Raw genomic sequence first — 19,284 nt, forward strand, 5'->3', positions numbered from 1 at the left:
CAGCAGATAGTCAAGGGACTGACTGGGGCAGTGCCCTCTGTAGAACATTTTGCCTTAGCAGTACCCTCATCACTGCCCTGGACTGGCAGGTGACTGATCTTAATGAAAATGCTAGTGAGGGCAATGAAGATGTTCTTTCTTGCTTTATTTTTCTAGACTACAACACAGAAAATTTGAAAAACTATTTCTTCAGGTTAAGATCTTTTTAACAATTAAATATTACATACTTGTTACAGTGATCTGAGGTCTTATTCTTCTTTCCTAATAATAAAAATCTCCCAGGTGTTTAACCAGTAGTATTGCAAGTGAGATATGTTGTATTTCATTGCCAGAAGGTAACCTGCCCACTAATCATTTGGACTCTAAGATTGATAATAGCTAGGGTAATCGGAAATGACATATCTGGTTCTCTAATCTTCTGTACTTGTTTTACATAATGTTCCTTCTGTGTTCAGAGGTCTATGCTCATTGGTCCTTAGCGACCAACTAATTACATTGCAGATTAATTTGGAAAAATATACTATGGAATAGAACAGTGGAAAAGATATTGAAGTTAAAATATAAAGACCTGGTCTTGAACACTACATCTCCCATCACTTGCTGGAAGACCTCAGACACAGACAATGTTTGACTTTAGGAAATTAGCCCCTGTTTTGGTACACAGAGGTAAATGAGATATGTGCTATAAAGCCTGGCTAAGTTTTCCCATCAGCCAAGTGAAATAATACATATTAAAATGGCTTATAAACTCTGAAGCACTTGTGGGTACTAATTTTCATCACCATTATTTCCTTCTTCCCCAGCGAAGAGTTCATAAATGCCATACTGCTAGATTAGTGAATGATTATATGTCTTCTTCGTGGTCTTGAAAAGAGAGTAATACTTGGTAATACCCTCTGCACATAGTATTCTCCCAAGAAGGTTAGGGCCTTGTTTTAGTGTGTCTCTACTTTTCATCTCAGCTGCATTTTGCAACTACAAAACTGCTAATGCAAACAGCTGAGGGATAAGCCCCCATGTCCTCCGCTGGTCATGCGGACTCTGCGGTCCAGTCGCAGAGGAGGAAGAACTATGGCGTCTGCCCCTCTACGCACCTTAGTTTACAGCAATGGTCAGTAGACTCCTGTAGAGATGAAGCTTTGGAAGAGAAACCCAGTCATTTCTCTACGGTATTAGGGGTTGGGAGATAGCGGGCTTCTCAGGCCTGGATTTCTAGGAGTTCATGCTCCACAAAACACCCACAGGGACAGCACAGATAGAGTTCAGTGTGTGAGTGGGGTATGTTTGGAAAATTCATTAATAAGCAGATGATTTAGAATGCGGCACTCGTTTTCTCAAGGAAACAATGTCATGATAGAGGTGAGGTTCCCAGACAAGTCCACAAAAGCTGTGCCTATCAGGAGATATGAGTCTTGGAAAGAGGGGGCCTGGCTGTCTGTGCTCAAGGAAAATAGCAAGAGCTATTTCTTCCATATCCCCAGGCGGAGGGCCAGATCTAGAAAGAAATTTGAGACAGACATCTGTGATGTCTTCCCTCTGGCCTTTTGCCTCTTTCCCAGTATGTTCTGGCTTCTTTAGTCCATCTTTTAGCCAGCATACTACCTGCATAGTATAGACTTGCCCACCACTCTCTTCTCCCCTTTTGTCCAAGGCCTTGACCTCAGCCCCGTGAGCGGTCACAGCAGTCTGAACCCTGAATGAAGGGCCGGCGACTTGCTGTGGCTGCTGGCACATTCGCAGCCGTAGATATGATAGAGGAGGTACTTTTGAACAAGGAGACTCTGGAGGTAGGCCAAGTTTCACTGAGGTCATTCACCGCCTGTTTTAATATTTATCTGATCAAAGTTAAATAAATCTTATACAACACTAATAGTGATCAGTAGCCCCCTATGTCAGCTGCAGACCCAAACCTATGTGTCTTTTAAAATACTGTGTTTTGTCATACTTGTCTGTACGCAAGACTCAACAGTAGCTAAGGTTGGTCAGGATTCATTTTTAGGTTCTCAAGGGCAGGTGAATGTAAACTGGAAAATCCTTGTGAAGTGTACACTTCCGACAAGATAACTTCCTTCATTTTTCACAGATACCATTTTTAGGGCTACATTCTTTGCAGTTACTTACAGGTATTTCCCTAGAATTGTACAACAGCTTCCTAGTCACAGCTTCAAAAGAGAAGTTTTGTTTTGTTTTGTTTTTTTCCTTTCTCAAGACAGGCTCTCACGTGTCCCAGGCTGACCTCAAACTCACTATGTAGCTGAGTATAATGTTGGCCTCCCGACTCTGCTGCCTCTGCCTATTCAGTACTGGGGTCACCAGCATGTGCACCATGCTCCGATTATGTACTGCTTGAGCCACATCCTCAGCCCTATGGAAAGAAAACCGGTATATTATTTTAAAGGAAAAATCAGTAATATTTGTGCCTAACCTGGGTGGTAGCACAGTCCACAGCCTGGTTCTCTCTCCCCTAGAGACCCAGCCTTTCGTGGAAGCAGAAGAGTGAAAAGCTTAGGGGAGGAAAAGACTCTCCCCTCACTGTGGGAAATGGGCAGGCAGGTGGCTTGGCATAATAGAACCCTCGAGATGGAGAAGACTTGCTTCTTCACACAGCTCCATTTAACAACTGCTGATCCCTGTCCTGCCTGCTTTGCCTAAACTAATACAACACACGTCTGCTTCCATTGTTTTTAGAAAATGACTTCAGCCCTGTGGGATTCATCAGATGCCACCTCCCTTTTTATTTTGGTCCATTTTGCTTCTGTTCCTTTGAGTTAATACATGATACACCTGAATGTGCCTATCTTTTGACCTGAATGTGTCTATCCTATTCTCTCTGTCTGCCCCCGCTTTTATTTCTTTAACCTATTGCTCAGTAGTTTAAGAAAATATTAGACATGAACTTTGGGAGATGCTTCCTCCTCATTGTTAGGACACATGCCTGGGATGACTGTGTCAGAATTTGGTCTGAGATGATGTGGTCTCGTGTTCAAGCTTCATTCTTGCTCCCTCTCTATAACCCCCCAGCTTTCTGTCCTGTGTCACACTTCAGAACCCAGACATACCTGATACCCAGTAGGCACTGCACTGAAGTAACGTCATATACTTCAATGCTCTCAGCTTTATACTTTAATACTGTTACATGTTCCCTAAATAAACGGGTATGATATATTACACTTTTACTCTGCTCCTGGTGTTTATAGAAGGTATTGTTGGCAGAGTGCAGGGGCCTGGCACCTACAATAACTTATTCAATACAACAAACTTGAGAAGAGATTCAGTGAGTGGTGACCCTTTTCATTTTCAACAGACAGACAGGACGAGATTCCACATAGCATGGGGGCATAAATGAGGGTTTTACTGATGTCTCTGACAGCTCCAGACCTTAAGGAGAGCTTGATCAGAGACACAGAGAGGATTCTGAAAACTCAGTTTCACACCACTGTTAGCTCTGCCAGCCTCTGTGCTGGCTCTGTTCTCTGCCTGTATATGGTGGTTGGTCCTGGCATCTCAAGGTCTTTTCTTCCCAAGGGGAAAGAGAACAGACTTCCACCCACGACAGCTGTGCTGGCTCGTTGTATATCAACGTGACACAAGCTAGAGTCATTTTGGAAGAGGAAACCTCAATGAGAAAACACTGCTACCAGACTGGCCTGTGGGAAAGCCTGTGCTGCCTTCTGTTGATGACCAGGGTATAAGGACAGCCCACCTTACTGCCGACGGTGCTACCCCTCAGCTTGTGGTTCTGAGTGCTATAAGAAAACTGGCTGAGGAAGCCATGGGGAGCAAGCCAGTAAGCAGCCGCCCTCCATGACTGCTTCTTCAGTTCCTGCCCTGACTTCCTGATGGGCTGATACAGAAGTATAAGATGCACCAAATCCTTTCCTCGCCAAGATGCTTTGGCCATCATGTTTTAGTGCAGCAACAGAAACCGTAACTGAGACAACAGCCATGCTGTGTGTGTGTGTGCGTGTGTGTGTGTGTGTGTGTGTGTGTGTGTGTGTGTGTGTGTGTGAAGGATTAAGAAATGGATGCTCGACAAAAATGAGTCAGTTTTCCAAATCTCTCAGCCAGATAGTGACTAGAAGGGACTGTAGCCAAGGACTTCTGATTCAGAGTCACCTCGCTACATCTCCATCCCACCAGACAGCACATGACATGTGGCCACTGTGCAGAAAGAGAGAGCACTGCCTAGGACAGCCCTCCCGATGAGATGTTGGGGAAAGAGAGAGCACTGCCTAGGACAGCCCTCCCGATGAGATGTTGGGGGAAGAGAGAGCACTGCCTAGGACAGCCCTCCCGATGAGATAGATGTTGGGGGAAGAGAGAGCACTGCCTAGGACAGCCCTCCCGATGAGATGTTGGGAAAGAGAGAGCACTGCCTAGGACAGCCCTCCCGATGAGATGTTGGGGGAAGAGAGAGCACTGCCTAGGACAGCCCTCCCGATGAGATGTTAGGGAAAGAGAGAGCACTGCCTAGGACAGCCCTCCCGATGAGATGTTAGGGAAAGAGAGAGCACTGCCTAGGACAGCCCTCCCGATGAGATGTTGGGGAAAGGGAGAGCACTGCCTAGGACAGCCCTCCCGATGAGATGTTGGGCAAAGAGAGAGCACTGCCTAGGACAGCCCTCCCGATGATATGTTGGGGAAGAGAGAGCACTGCCTAGGACAGCCCTCCCGATGAGATGTTGGGGAAAGAGAGAGCACTGCCTAGGACAGCCCTCCCGATGAGATGTTGGGGAAAGGGAGAGCACTGCCTAGGACAGCCCTCCCGATGAGATGTTGGGGAAGAGAGAGCACTGCCTAGGACAGCCCTCCCGATGAGATGTTGGGGAAAGAGAGAGCACTGCCTAGGACAGCCCTCCCGATGAGATGTTGGGGAAAGGGAGAGCACTGCCTAGGACAGCCCTCCCGATGAGATGTTGGGGAAGAGAGAGCACTGCCTAGGACAGCCCTCCCGATGAGATGTTGGGGGAAGAGAGAGCACTGCCTAGGACAGCCCTCCCGATGAGATAGATGTTGGGGGAAGAGAGAGCACTGCCTAGGACAGCCCTCCCGATGAGATGTTGGGGAAAGAGAGAGCACTGCCTAGGACAGCCCTCCCGATGAGATAGATGTTGGGGGAAGAGAGAGCACTGCCTAGGACAGCCCTCCCGATGAGATGTTGGGGAAAGAGAGAGCACTGCCTAGGACAGCCCTCCCGATGAGATGTTGGGGAAAGAGAGAGCACTGCCTAGGACAGCCCTCCCGATGAGATGTTGGGGAAAGAGAGAGCACTGCCTAGGGCAGCCCTCCCGATGAGATGTTGGAGGAAGAGAGAGCACTGCCTAGGACAGCCCTCCCGATGAGATGTTGGGGAAGAGAGAGCACTGCCTAGGACAGCCCTCCCGATGAGATGTTGGGGAAAGAGAGAGCACTGCCTAGGACAGCCCTCCCGATGAGATGTTGGGGAAGAGAGAGCACTGCCTAGGACAGCCCTCCCGATGAGATGTTAGGGAAAGAGAGAGCACTGCCTAGGACAGCCCTCCCGATGAGATGTTGGGGAAGAGAGAGCACTGCCTAGGACAGCCCTCCCGATGAGATGTTGGGCAAAGAGAGAGCACTGCCTAGGACAGCCCTCCCGATGAGATGTTGGGCAAAGAGAGAGCACTGCCTAGGACAGCCCTCCCGATGAGATGTTGGGCAAAGAGAGAGCACTGCCTAGGACAGCCCTCCCGATGAGATGTTGGGGAAAGGGAGAGCACTGCCTAGGACAGCCCTCCCGATGAGATGTTGGGCAAAGAGAGAGCACTGCCTAGGGCAGCCCTCCCGATGAGATGTTGGGGAAAGGGCTTTGGGAACTATGAATTTCTTTGGGTATAGAGATTTTTTTTTCCTTTTTACAAACTCCATGATTTATGAAGACACCAGGGTCTCTCTTTCCATATTCCAAAGTGTGCTTCATACGCCTCTTCCTACTCACAGGTAAAGATGAAAGTGAGCCATTGGAGGTTGTAAAACTGGTCCCGGAACAAGCTAGCACTGACTTAGGAGACATTGTGCTGCACTCTCCTTCGGCTTTGTGCTCTCTGCCATTTGATTTACTGATAAACCCGGGACAGATCATTTTTTGAATGTGCCTCATATGTATACACGTATTATAATACTCGGTGAATTGCCTCCTTTAAAAATGTAGTTGGGCTGTCATTTTAACTTGGGGTACACAAAACAGAATCAGAAGACACCCCTCTCCGTTATAATAAGAAAGTGATTCAACTCTCAAAAGATGAAGATGATAGTGGTGATAAAAATATATTACTATGTTAATTACTCCCTGGGGGGAGGTTCTACCATCCTTGGGTAGCATATTTTACAGTCTTATGAACAGTAGTTTGGTGGCCGAGCTCTTCTACAGGCATTCTGTCATGGCAGTGAGATATACCAGGAGTCCCTTGTACAGGTGTTCTGTCATGGCAGTGAGATATACCAGGAGTCCCTTGTACAGGTGTTCAGTCATGGCTATGAGATATACCAGGAGTCCCTTGTACAGGTGTTCAGTCATGGCTATGAGATATACCAGGAGTCCCTTATACAGGTGTTCGGTCATGGCTGTGAGAGATACCAGGAGTCCCTTGTACAGGTGTTCGGTCATGGCTGTGAGATATACCAGGAGTCCCTTGTACAGGTGTTCGGTCATGGCTGTGAGATATACCAGGAGTCCCTTGTACAGGTGTTCGGTCATGGCTGTGAGATATACCAGGAGTCCCTTGTACAGGTGTTCGGTCATGGCTGTGAGAGATACCAGGAGTCCCTTGTACAGGTGTTCAGTCATGTCTATGAGATATACCAGGAGTCCCTTGTACAGGTGTTCAGTCATGGCTGTGAGATATACCAGGAGTCCCTTGTACAGGTGTTCGGTCATGGCTGTGAGAGATACCAGGAGTCCCTTGTACAGGTGTTCGGTCATGGCTGTGAGATATATTAGGAGTCCCTTGTACAGGTGTTCGGTCATGGCTGTGAGATATACCAGGAGTCCCTTGTACAGGTGTTCGGTCATGGCTGTGAGAGATACCAGGAGTCCCTTGTACAGGTGTTCGGTCATGGCTGTGAGAGATACCAGGAGTCCCTTGTACAGGTGGTAATTCTGCAGGGAGTAGACAATGTGTGTCTGTCATGCACAGGAGTAATCATGTAGTCATTGGCATTGCCACCTCATGCTATTTGCTCATGTTGCATTAGTTCCTGACCAACATCATCTAGCCCTGGGATGTGGTAACAGTAATAAAACCTGCCTCGCTGAGCAATGTCAGGAGTAACATTGAAGTGTGCCTCCATTTCTCTGTTTTTCCTTAATAAAAAATTCTTCCAAAGTATTACTTAGCCTGTGCTGGTCAATGTGGTTTCCACTGACTGATGTGGGATGTCCTTCTGTATATGTGTTGCTTTTATTGGTTGATGAAAAAACTGTTTTGGCCAATGGCTTAGCACAGTAAAGCCAGGCAGGGAATCTGAGCAGAGTTATATATAGAGAGAAGATGTCATGTAGCTGCCGAAGGAGAAAGATGCCAGGACATTACCAGTAAGCCTCAGGCTTGTGGCGATACATAGATTACTAGAAATGGGTTGACTTAAGATGTAAGAGCTAGCTAGGAATATTCCTAAGCCATTGCCCGGTGTTATAATTAATATAGTTTCTATGTGATTATTTGAGTCTGGGTGACCAGGAAACAAAAGCGCAGACTCTGCTTACATAATGGTGCCCAAATGTTTGGCAAGAATTTTTATAATAAAGCCAGAGAAAGCTTTCACTGATGTTTCATTTTTCTTCTTTTCTTATTTCTGGGGACACTTTTGTTCTCCTTCCTTATCAGTTTCATTGTCTCTTTTTCTGCATCTTCAATATCTTCTCATCTGTTTTTTCGATCCAAACATGTTGCATTGTAGCCCTTGTCTGAGTGGCTTTGGACACCATATGCAAAGACTTGCCCAGTTTTGCTTTGGTAGCTAAAGAACAGAAATGTATTGCAATGTATCGAAAGCGGAGTCATCAGGAATAAGGACCAATAGCTTCACTGAAGAGGGTTTGGCCTCTGCTTTCAAGTTCATACTTTACTACTCCATGTCAGAAAGAGAGAGATAACAGGTCTTCACGTGATAGAAGACAGATGGGCAAGCAAGAGCTTCCTCTGTCGGGTTCTATAAGGGAACCTGATGGCACTCATGAGGACAAGGCCCTCATGACCTAATCACCTCTTCAAAGCTCTACTTCTTAATACTTTCACATTGACAGTAGCTGAATGTTCGGGGGAGGGGCACACAAGCCATGCTGCGTGTTTGTTTCTCCTGTTGACAGAAGCTCCATGAAACAAGGTCTTTTTCTCTTAGTCTACATCTTCTCACTGTGTGCTCAAAGCTGTGCTTGCCAGAGGTCCGTGATACCTGATTGAATCATTCCACTAGACTCTGCTCAGTTGCCAGTTCCATGGGTTTTAAAAGCCATTCACTAATTCTTCTGGGTGTAAGACTCACTGGGGAGCTTGCCTAAAATATACCTGTCCTGACCCCAGCCCCTAGGGATACAGATGCAGTAGAATCTGGGTGGAATCTGTAACATTTCTTAACAAGCTCCCAGGGTGATTTCACGGGCTAATGCAAGCATACTTTGCAAAGTTTTGTCTCACTGGCTCATTGTACCAGGTTAAGTTCATTTCTCTATTGCTCCCCTGCTTAAGTGTTGTTTCACAGCCGAGTGTGAATCACCTGGGAGCCTAAATATAGATCCCCTAGCCCCACCTCAGACCTTGTGAATCAGAATTTCCATGATGAGTCCTAGGAATCTACGAAAGAAAGGAAGAAAGAAAGAAAGAAAGAAAGAAAGAAAGAAAGAAAGAAAGAAAGAAAGAAAGAAAGAAAAGAAAACCCACCTCCCTTGGTGCCTCTGCTGCCGCCAGTCTTCTGCTAGCCTTGATAGTCCCATCTCGTCTTACAGACCCTATGAGGAGGTCCTAACTCAGGAGCAAGTGGGTGTCTTCTTTGTCATTTTAAGCCCATTTCTCGATCTGTCCCACGATGTTCGAAAGTGCTGCTCAGTAAGACAAGTCACTGTGGGATGAACTCCAAGGGGAGTCACACTTGCCAGATGCCTTTGCAGCTTGGATATCAGCCATTGCTACACAGACATCTCAAAACTGTTCTCTGACTGGAGCCAATGAGTGTGGCATGGCTGCCTATCTTGATTTGGTGAGGATGCCCTCGGTCATCCTTTTTGTCCAGGAATTCAATGTTCCCCAGAACAGACAACATGGTATACTCTCCTTCCTCGTTGTATTTTTTTACACTTCTCCAGCTCAACCTTCCCCTTGGATCTGCATAGAGGGACATGCTTGGATTGGCTTCACGCTTGGAGTGTATCCACTGGTCTCCAGAGAGATAGTGAAAGGCCCTGAACCCTTTGTCCTGGGGCCTACCTGGACTTCACAAGTTACTGAGGGCAGGGTGTCCCCTTAGGTTAGACTTGTAGGGGAGTAGTCTTGCCTCACTTCTGTTTGGGTGCTTTCTCAGGTAGAACACTTTAAACCAGAACCGGTAAAATCTGACCAGAAATGGAAACAAAATGCAGTGGTGGGGATTGCTCAAGTGGTTAAGAATAAACTCTACCGAGAAATCGTATTCACAGCACTTTATCCTCGGCCTAGGTGGACAGCAAGCATCCAGGCTGTGAAGAGTAAGTCCTCTCCTGCTTGGTCTGCTTCCTGAGTTCCTGACCTGCTTACTCTGGACATAAGAGTTAAATGCTCGCCTCTTGGAATGGGGTAGATTTGTTTGTGTTCTTGCAGAAGGTCGGCTCATCGCTCACACAAAACCTAAAACCTAGTGATATCTCCCCTGCTAGTGTGCTCCATGGATTTGCGTTTTGGAGTTTTGTCTCTGGATAAGCGGCAGATTTCATTTTTATGCCAGATAAGAACATCAGTAATTAAGAGAAATCCCTGCGGGAAATCCTATTCCCAGGTGATAGCTGCTTCCCCAGGCTTTTGAGGCGAGGGGGCCAGCTCTGGAGACTCCGAGCTGTGATTTAGTGACAGACAGATGGAACTGACTCTAGAAATATATGGCGAGCCATCCGATGAGTCCTGACAGTTAAAGGACTCAAGGAGACATTTTTTTTCCCTGCCCACCTAGTCCTCATACAAATGTAAATATATCTCTTTCAACAAGTTGCTGAATGTGGTTTTAATTTATAAGCTAGAGATCAGTCTTACTGAGTGTACAGTCAGGAGTGTGTGTGTATGTGTGTGTGTTTGTTCTCTCTCTCTCTCTCTCTCTCTGCCTCCCCCTCTTTCCCTTCCCATGTCGCCCCCTTCCCTCCCCCTCTGTTCTCCTTTTCTCTCCTCTTTTTTGAAGTCACAGGTTTTATACTTTTTGAACTGGACATTTCCCCTGTCACTTTTCTTCCAGAGACTTCCCTGACCCCATTGTCAGGGGCCTTTAAGACAGGAGTAGTATTTCTTGAAGTAGTATTTCTGCTGTATTTCTTAAAGACGTTTTTGAAGTTCCCAGAGGAACTACATGTGGTTTTAAAACATAACTAAGACAGTGGCTGAATCCATACTGCGATTGAGATTTGAAGAACCTGTCACTGTATCATACTTTATACAGTGTATGCAGAACCCATTGTTGTTATTTATGACCCTGTCTGCCTTCCATTGTGGACTTCTTCCAGCCTTGGGGAATTTACATCATTCCTAATAGCAAAAGGCTTTCTGGTTCCCACAGAGTTGTTCAAAGCCTGACTCATGCTCCTTATGTTAATTGTTCAGCTCTGAAAATACAGCACTTACAGGGTGTGGCTGCGAGGGGAAAATCAACTGTATTTACAGGGCATGCAGGACATGTTTAGAAGTGTTTCACACATAAATCTCCATCGCTCCCAATCCCTCTCAGCCTAACCTCTTTTGCCTTCCCCCCAACTTAACTTGGAGTATTCTTTTCCCAAAAATTCATTTTAGGAAACAACCAACTAAAAAAAAATGACGACACATTACCGTGCAGTACAATCCAGTATAGCCAGTTATACTCTGTTGACTGACAATTAAAGCCAATTTAGGTTACAAGTGGACATGTCTTTGAAAGATGCCGGCCCAGGTCTGAAGCATAGGCATGGCCCAGAGCTCATAGATCCTCCTAACCTAATCTTGTGAGCACTGATGAGATCGAGCCCTTAGAGATACCCCGAATGATACTCATGGCTGCCATCCTTCAGAATCTGGGGAATACCACCATTCATTCCTATGTAAGCCTACATAAAACACGGGTCTACTGATAGGTACGGTTCCTCATAGTCACTACATTTTAGAGGAATTTGATGGGGAAGAATTACTTGGACTCTCAGAAAAGAAAGAGCAGATAACACCTTATCTGGGCTATCAGCTTCTAACCTATGGGAAGAAATTCCAAAACATTATGTGGGTCAACTCTGGCAAAGGTTGCCATAACTTTAAATTTTGTAATTATCTCTTTATGAAGCTTTGTGGATATGTTTTTTAAAGATAGATAATCTGTGTATAAGATTACGGCAATGACTACTATAAGAAGCCAGAGACTCCCAGGTTTTTGGTGGTTGTTTGTTTGTTTGTTGTTAGTAACCGAGATTGAAAAAAAAAACTTCATTTTTAAAATGCCAATATTAAAAGGTTTAACTTGCAGTTTGGATGCTCACCTTACTAGACCGGGATGGAGGTGGGTGGTCCTTGGACTTCCCACAGGTCAGGGAACCCTGATTGCTCTACGAGCTGATGAGGGAGGGTGACTTGATCGGGGGAGGGGGAGGGAAATGGGAGGCGGTGGTGGGGTATTGTTTTATGGCTCACAATATTGGTAAATAAGGGGCATGTGGAGGAAATCTCAGGATCATCAGGACACTGGCTACTGTCTTCTCACAAGCCTGCTGCTGCTGGCTCAGGGACTCTGCCTTCTGAGGCCACAGAGAGACCACATATTGTTCTAGATGCCTTGGGATCTGCATGTTTCACATTACGGTTTTGTGTGTTTGTGGTACATACTCATGCATGAATTGTATACAGAAGAATACAAAACCAGTGTGACACCAGAAAGTGCCGACTGAAAGCAATTGAAAGAACCTAAAACAGCAGTCTTGTTTTATTTGGTATCTAAAGAAGTAAAGCTGTCCACCTGAGCATTCCTAGAGTCGCTGTTTTCCCTGGATTTCAGCTAATAGGCTCCTGTTTGAACCTTTGTTATCTTTTGGAGTAGACAAAAAGAACCCTCCACGGACTGTCTGACTATTTCGCTGGGTGTGCACAGAGTTCACCTTCTCCTGGTACAAAGCTCAAGAAAAACACTCTACAAGAAATGTAGGTCCAGCATGTTCCCTTGTTCTCACTTTCTGACTGCCTGTGTGGATAGTCTATTACTCAATGAGAGTGTGTGAAACCTAATCAGACGCCCCTTTGCCATTGGTCCGGCCCACAGCCATATATTAATACATATCCTTCCCACCTTCCTGTTGCTCTTGTTCTCTGGACAGTGGGAATGGACTCCTTGCTTCACAGGTGTGTGTTGCAAGGGGTGATTAATTACAAGCTCTTTGAAGATGCAAAGCACCTGCTGCTGCTGTGTTTCACACAGCTCTTGAGGTAACTTGCAGACAGACCTAAAAACTCCACTCCCTCTGTGAGATCCTTCTCTGACTTTGGTATAATTATGGCAGTCCTTGGGCCCCTTACTACAACATATTTATGGTTTTTTTTTTTCCACAGAGCTTAGCCAAAGTAAATAATCCAGCTTCGATGCTTGAATTTAATGGCTGAAAAAGTTTCTTGCTATTTGTAAATGTATTGTTGTCAACTCCTTGCCAAAGTTAAAGACTTTAGTCTCTCGATTTCCTAAGCACTTTCTGTCCTGCCATGGAAGTTTGTTTTAAAGTTTGCCTTGTCTGTTGTGTATCCTGTAGAAGAGGGAGGTAGAGAGATGATAGCTAGGTAGATAGACAGACAGACAGACAGACAGACAGGGTAGATATACTGCTTATCATGGTTGTACTTTATTTAATGTTTGTTGTCTGAATGCTTTCCAAGACTGACCAAGTCCGATTCACTGAGGCTTACTCCCATATGCTTGATGAATAAACCCGGCACCTACTGAGTCATGTCATTAGAGAATCTTCAGATTAGTATTTATTCCCATATATAAACAATGTGTGCATATTTGTACATATCTGTGGGTGTGCACACACATCCTGTGCTTTGGATGTATCTAAAGCCTTCCCTCCTAGTAAAAGTCAGTATATCCACCCCAGGGAGAATTTTCCTCTGACATCTGAAAATGCATACCTGTTTGGTTAAAGTGATTCCATTTAAAAATGATGCCATCACTGAACCAACACTGAGACCTTAGAACATACCCCAGTTGTGTGGAAAATGCGGAGGTTATTACTTAAGCCAATCTGTATTCAACGTACACTTTGGGGATTTCCTAGCTATGCTGAGGTGTTGAGGAGAAGCCAGCTGGCACGTGCCTTGTTCTCAGGTGTAACAGCTGGGGAGTGGGGGTTTGGAGGAAACCATGCCGTTGCAAACCTCACATGCCATACAATCTTAATTGTCTGTTTTAGTGTGAGAAGAACTGAAGGAAAACGCAGTGCCAAGAGCAAATCACAGGCCAGCGCGGACCTTGTGGGAAGATCTGGTGACTCGGTCATTACTGTGGTACCAAGGAGGAGGGATGCCTCGGCTGTTCTCCTGTCAGAATCCATGGGTCAAGCACAGGATGACATAAAAGCAGCCAAGAGCCACCGGGGACTTCCTGTTCAAAAGCTGGAAAATGTTTCCCAGACTGAGCCAGAAGACACTAGCAGCCAGCAACAACCTCATCCTGGGGAGTGGCTAAAGTCGGGGCTTCTAAGCAGGAGCCCTATGTGTAGCTATGAATCAGCATCACCAGGTCCAAAGCAAAGTCCACGAGCAGCCAAGACACAACAGAAACGCAGGAACTGCGGCTCTGCGGAAGACTCTGACCACCGCAGGAGAGTTTCTCTTGGAAATGATGGGTTAGCCCCAGGAGACGGGATGGTGGGAAAGAGCACAGCTGTCAGTGTTTTGCCAGCGTTAGAGTTGTCAGATCCAGGGTTGCTTTTGAATCAGGATTTGGCAAAAGCCACGGCTAAAGAAGAGCTACATGCTTTGGAAAATCTCTCCTCCAGACACCTTATGACCAACATCCCAGGACAGGCACAGCAAGCCACCCCGGCTGCAGCTGACGAAAGATTAGCGACAGTTGAAAGCGGCCCAAGCAAAAAAAGAAAGAAATTGCAAAGTTCTAGCAGAGGATGTAGTGGCAAGAAAACTTTGAGTGTGTAGTTCCCGGGATTTGGAAAAAATTGGGGTAATCTCTCTAAATAAACAGATGTTTAGAGGCTGGAGGACTGTCTCAGTTTTTAGGAGCACTTACTGCTCTTGCAGAGGACCTAGGTTGGCTTCCAAGCATCCACAAGGTGACTCAGAAGCATCACGAACTCTAGATCCAGGAGACACAACACCCACTTTTGGCCCCCATGGGCACCGGGCATGCACATGGTATGTATACACACAAGCAGGCAAAATACACATACACATGAGATAAATCTTTTTTAAAAAGCTGTTTGTGTTGGGATTAGACTTCACAGTCACCTCCTGGAGGCTGTTTTTCTAATAGGCGTGTTACTTTCTCATCATGTTTATAACTGTCTCCAGAAAACACTGTGTTGACAAAGAGCCCTCTACTTGTCAAGGTATATAGGACCCCGTGGAGAAACCAGTAATGTGGGGTTTTCTCACCGCATCACTATGGAGACCTCCTGATGGGATACAGAGAGATGGTGCCCTACGCTGCAGGCCAGCTCTTGTGCTCCAGTCCTCTTGCTCCTCAAACTGAGTACATGGCAGTGAAAACAGGCTAGTGGTTCTCAGCGCTGTGGTTCTATGCGAAATGCAGGTTTTGGAGTCTGAGAGGAGCTATGATTCTGAAATAACACTAAAGCTGACAATTCCCTAGGAATTATTTCCTCCAGCCTTGCCACCGCGGCTTCCATCAACTGGGGCCACATGTGGACACGTACAGCCCTGTGCTCCCTCGGACTTGTGAAGTATTTAGATTGTGTGAGTCACTTAATTCCCAGGTTCTGCTGCAGGATGGAGACAGCGCTTAGGGAGCTGGTTAGCTGTAGTTGCCAGAAATGTACAGGTAATTCATCTCAGCCTTACGTGAAGACATGGAAGAGGTGAGTTCTGTGTGACGCAGGTCTGACCCTGTCCTTGTTCACACCTCTAATATTCCAACTACAGTAAGGACAGATCAGAACCCATTCCAGTTCCAAGTTGGAAAAATTCACAGGGCATTTACATGTTCTCTTTGGTTGTATAGCCTGCTCTTAAGAAAGACAAGAAACCTAAGTTGTCAGCCTGGAAGTTTCATCCAATCATCCCAGCCTCAAAGGACCAGAAACTACTTGCTGTTGTTTCTTTCCTTTCCTTTCCTTTCCTTTCCTTTCCTTTCCTTTCCTTTCCTTTCCTTTCCTTTCCTTTCCTTTCCTTTCCTTTCCTTTCCTTTCCTTTCCTTTCCTTTCCTTTCCTTTCCTGCCTAGCTTTTTTTTCTTGAGAGATAATTCCCAACCATTGAATCCTCAATGGAAGTCCGAGTAGCCCCCATTATACACCAAGAAGCAGCTCGCTCAGAAAGATCCTAAAGTCAAAGCCAGTCCTATCAGAATGATGGGCTCTAAAACTAAGATATTCCGACCTGGAATCAACAGGGTTTTACTGTTTAATGGTTAAGGTCAGACTCAGTCCTTAATTGTACTTAAATGAAGGATTTGCTTTCAAGAAATGTTTTGTTTTTCAAATCTGTTATTGTAGGAAATAATGATTATTGTGACTAGTGAGAAAAAATAGTACGTTTGGTTTGTACATAGATGTGGTCTTTCACACAGTCTTCATGCACAATGGATTTTAACAGGATTAGCAGGGAATGGCTCTGGGCTCCCATAAGTGGCATATGTTTAAGGATATGCCTTTAAGGATTTTGCCTTTAAGCATTTTCCTTCGGTGTAGCTGAAACACCTCTACATCTCTTGTGTCTTGAATGGTTTTATAATTCTTTGAATATATGGACAAAGGGGGAAATTAGTCCCAAGTGTTTTGTTAATCATCAGGTGGTATATTAAATATTTTCTACTGTTGGGAGTGGTATGAGTTTTTATATTCTTAACTATTGTAATAACTTGGCATTTGAAATTCTGAGACCCTGTCAGTGTTGATAGTCAAAAACAAGTTCTTCAACCCCTTGGTACCCAAATTAAATTTATATTCAGGTCCCTGTAATTTTGATACTTACAAGAAATATCCATCCATTTCTCCTGATATCATTATAACTGAAGAACTTTCTCAGTACCTGGGATGCTAAGCCACCTCTATGTTCTTTCAAATGACATTTAATAAGTGAGAACTGGTTAGGTCTTTTTTTTTTTCTTTCTTTCTTCCTCTCCCTCCACCCCCATTTAAAATCCTGTGGGAGAGGCTGGGCCTGGGGCTGTCCTAGCACTCGGGAGGCAAAGGCAGGCAGATCTCGTGAGTTCGAGGCTAACTTGGCTTACATAGTAAGTTCCCAGATAGCCAGAGCTACATAGTGAGACCCTGTCTCAAAACAAACAGATGAGAAAAGGTATGAGAATAATCTGAGGTTTTTCTTGCACAATTGTTTTTTCTTTGCCACTGGAGGTAAACTCACCCAGATATGCATATGATATGTTAAGTGAAAAAGGTCACTTGGCACTAGAACAGAGTAAGAACCACATCGTTTTGTTCCCTTATTGCATGCTAAAGAAATATGGAAATGCATTTCATTCTTTAAAAATAAGACTCATGGGCTGTTGGTGAAGAAGGCGCTTTGCATGTGCAGTTCTCTGGATTTGATCCCTAAGATATCAGTAAGAAAGAAAAATACACAAAACTTCTGTAGTTTGATTTCTGAAGAATGTAGCTCATCTCTGGATGAACCTTCTCAAAGTGTATTTTGGAGATGATGCTGGGATCTCAGTATAATTATTTTATGTTTGCTGTTGTATTTAGATTTCAGCAGAGATCCTGCCTATCGGTGCCCTTTGGCTTCAGAAAGAGCCCCAACTGGGGCAGACACATAGGGAAGGAACTATCTATGCCCAAGAGAATGGCTAGGATCAGTGGCAACATTCGTGTTTCCTTAAGCTCCTTGGCAGACCTTACTGTAATATTTCCACAAAACGGTAGTGAATGGTCCTCTGAATAACAAGCAACTTTTCAAGAGCCAAAAAAGCTCGCTGTGCAGCATGCTGGGACTGGAATATGGAAATTGTTTTAATTTCTTCTTTTCTCTTATGAGGAAATCACTGCATTTGGTTTGTCAAGACAAGAGAGTTCATTCCCCAGTATTGAAACAGTGATGAACTGAAACATGTTGGAGCAAGTTTAAAAAAAAAAAAAATAAGTCAAAATTAAACTGGCTTCTCTTAAATAGCTTAAAGCTTTCCACAGTACAAAATAAATTAAGCATTGTAAAATGAAGTTAACTCAAGTAACCACTCCGTACAGAAATGTAACCATATATATCATCAGCCTTGCTGTTCCAGGGTATAATTAAATCCTCAGAAATCTGCGGAATTCCCTCTAATTTGGTTTCTATATATATGTAATGAGACAGGGAGTGAAGGTATGTCAATATGTAGCATAACAGGGACCTTAGATGGATGAGATTTCCTTTATCATCTGAACCCATTCAGGTAAATTCCATTGGCAGCAGAGAATTGCCATACTATGTTAAGTGTTCCCATCACCATTCTCACCAGAGATTGGCAATTAGTTTACTGAAGCAAAAGTTGGTAAAACCACACATTTGACTCCCCAAAGCATCTGATGGGTTCTAATAGGTGGTAATTTGACAGATTCTCAGAATGAGTTTCCGTGTAGAATTAGACATTGCCAAATCTCCAGGAGAGCCCTGGTCCTCTCATTTAAGTAGCTTAAATAGTCTGAATGTCTAGCGAATAAAACCATTTTGTATTGAAAATGTACCTGTTTATGAATAAATATGTGTGTTTTGTGTTGTGTCATCCAGATTGCTTACTTTGTGTTTGTGTGATGAGCGGTGGGGGTGGGGGGGCGTCTCACTATATATCCCACAGTTCAAACTCACTACATAGCCCACACTAACCTCAAGTCTTGGTCCTGCCTCTGTGAGGAAATCGTGTGTGCATGTGTGTGTGTGTGTGTGTGTGTGTGTGTGTGTGTGTGTGTGTGTGTGTAAGAGAGAGACATGCTGTTCAAAAACAAGTGAATTAAGCTCAAAGAATGCATATCCAATGCACCCTTTTCTGAACATGTTATTCTCAATTATGTTCTACCTGAAAGAATGTCTTTCCTCCCAGGAACGTTTCTTGGGTTCGGGAAATCTTGCTAAGTTAAAGGTACCATTTGAACCACTAGCCCAAAAGATGTAGGTTTAGAAAACCGAGTGAGAATCATTAAGATCAAATTGACCCTTAAGGTTTTAGGCTGTCTTAGCAGTCTAAGTCCGCTCCCATGGTGCTCCTAAGTGAGTTCTGTGGACCTCTGAGGAAGGGCTTTCATAGTCTTGACACCTTCCCCAGAACCCTGACTTTCCCCAGGTGACCTCCTTTACATGCTGCTTGAGCTTCTGGTCTTTATTCAGTGCTGCTTGAGGTTCTGGGCCAGCTCTTTAATCACCTCAATGTTTCCATCCCTTGGGCCTGTGGTCACTTGTAAGTAGATTTCCCTGGTGGCCCTTTTCCTGTCCCTCCAAAAGCATTTCAGTGTCAGTTCAGAGATGACGTCAGAGCTTTGTGTGAAATGGGAAGGATGACTCCCAATGGGGAAGCCCATTTCTTAGTGTTTTGGTCGTCTTGGTGCACTGGGTGGCAAAGCCCACACAAAGGATTCCCTGCCCTGGGCTGGAGCCTGGACTGGAGAGCTGGAACAACGTAACAGCAAGGCACTGCATGGCATTGCACGGTACTGCAAGCTGCAAACCCTGGGTCCAGGAGCTACACTACCATGAATAGGTTTTCTGTGTGTTTTGATATGTCACTTAACCTTCCAGTCTTCAGTTTCCTCATCTTTCAAAACTGTCTAGTATTTTAAGTGTAAACCCATTGCCCTTTAAGTACTAAAGTAAGCGTGTCACACCCCGATGTTAATTTGTCCATCTGTCTAGAAATGCTTCCCACAGTGGACACTAGTTGGAATCACCTCTGTGGCTTGTCGA

General features: G+C 44.9%; 1 protein-coding gene across 4 annotated transcripts in view; it reads left to right on the forward strand.

Moving 5' to 3' along the window:
• Slx4ip (SLX4 interacting protein) overlaps nucleotides 1-18,109 on the forward strand; it is a 161,482-nt gene extending 143,373 nt beyond the window's left edge. For 2 of the 4 annotated variants that reach the window (XM_075962303.1, XM_075962304.1), the window contains 2 exons: nucleotides 12,247-12,347; nucleotides 13,607-18,109. In XM_075962303.1, coding sequence (XP_075818418.1) covers nucleotides 12,247-12,347; nucleotides 13,607-14,351 — 846 coding nt within the window. In that variant the 3' untranslated portion in view covers nucleotides 14,352-18,109. The remainder of the gene's footprint in view (nucleotides 1-12,246; nucleotides 12,348-13,606) is intronic. The other 2 variants (XM_075962306.1, XM_075962305.1) reach the window with 2 other exon arrangements.
• Nucleotides 18,110-19,284: the final 1,175 nt, after the last annotated feature.

The sequence above is a fragment of the Microtus pennsylvanicus genome, chromosome 2 (assembly GCF_037038515.1).
Source record: "Microtus pennsylvanicus isolate mMicPen1 chromosome 2, mMicPen1.hap1, whole genome shotgun sequence".
NCBI lineage: Eukaryota > Metazoa > Chordata > Mammalia > Rodentia > Cricetidae > Microtus > Microtus pennsylvanicus.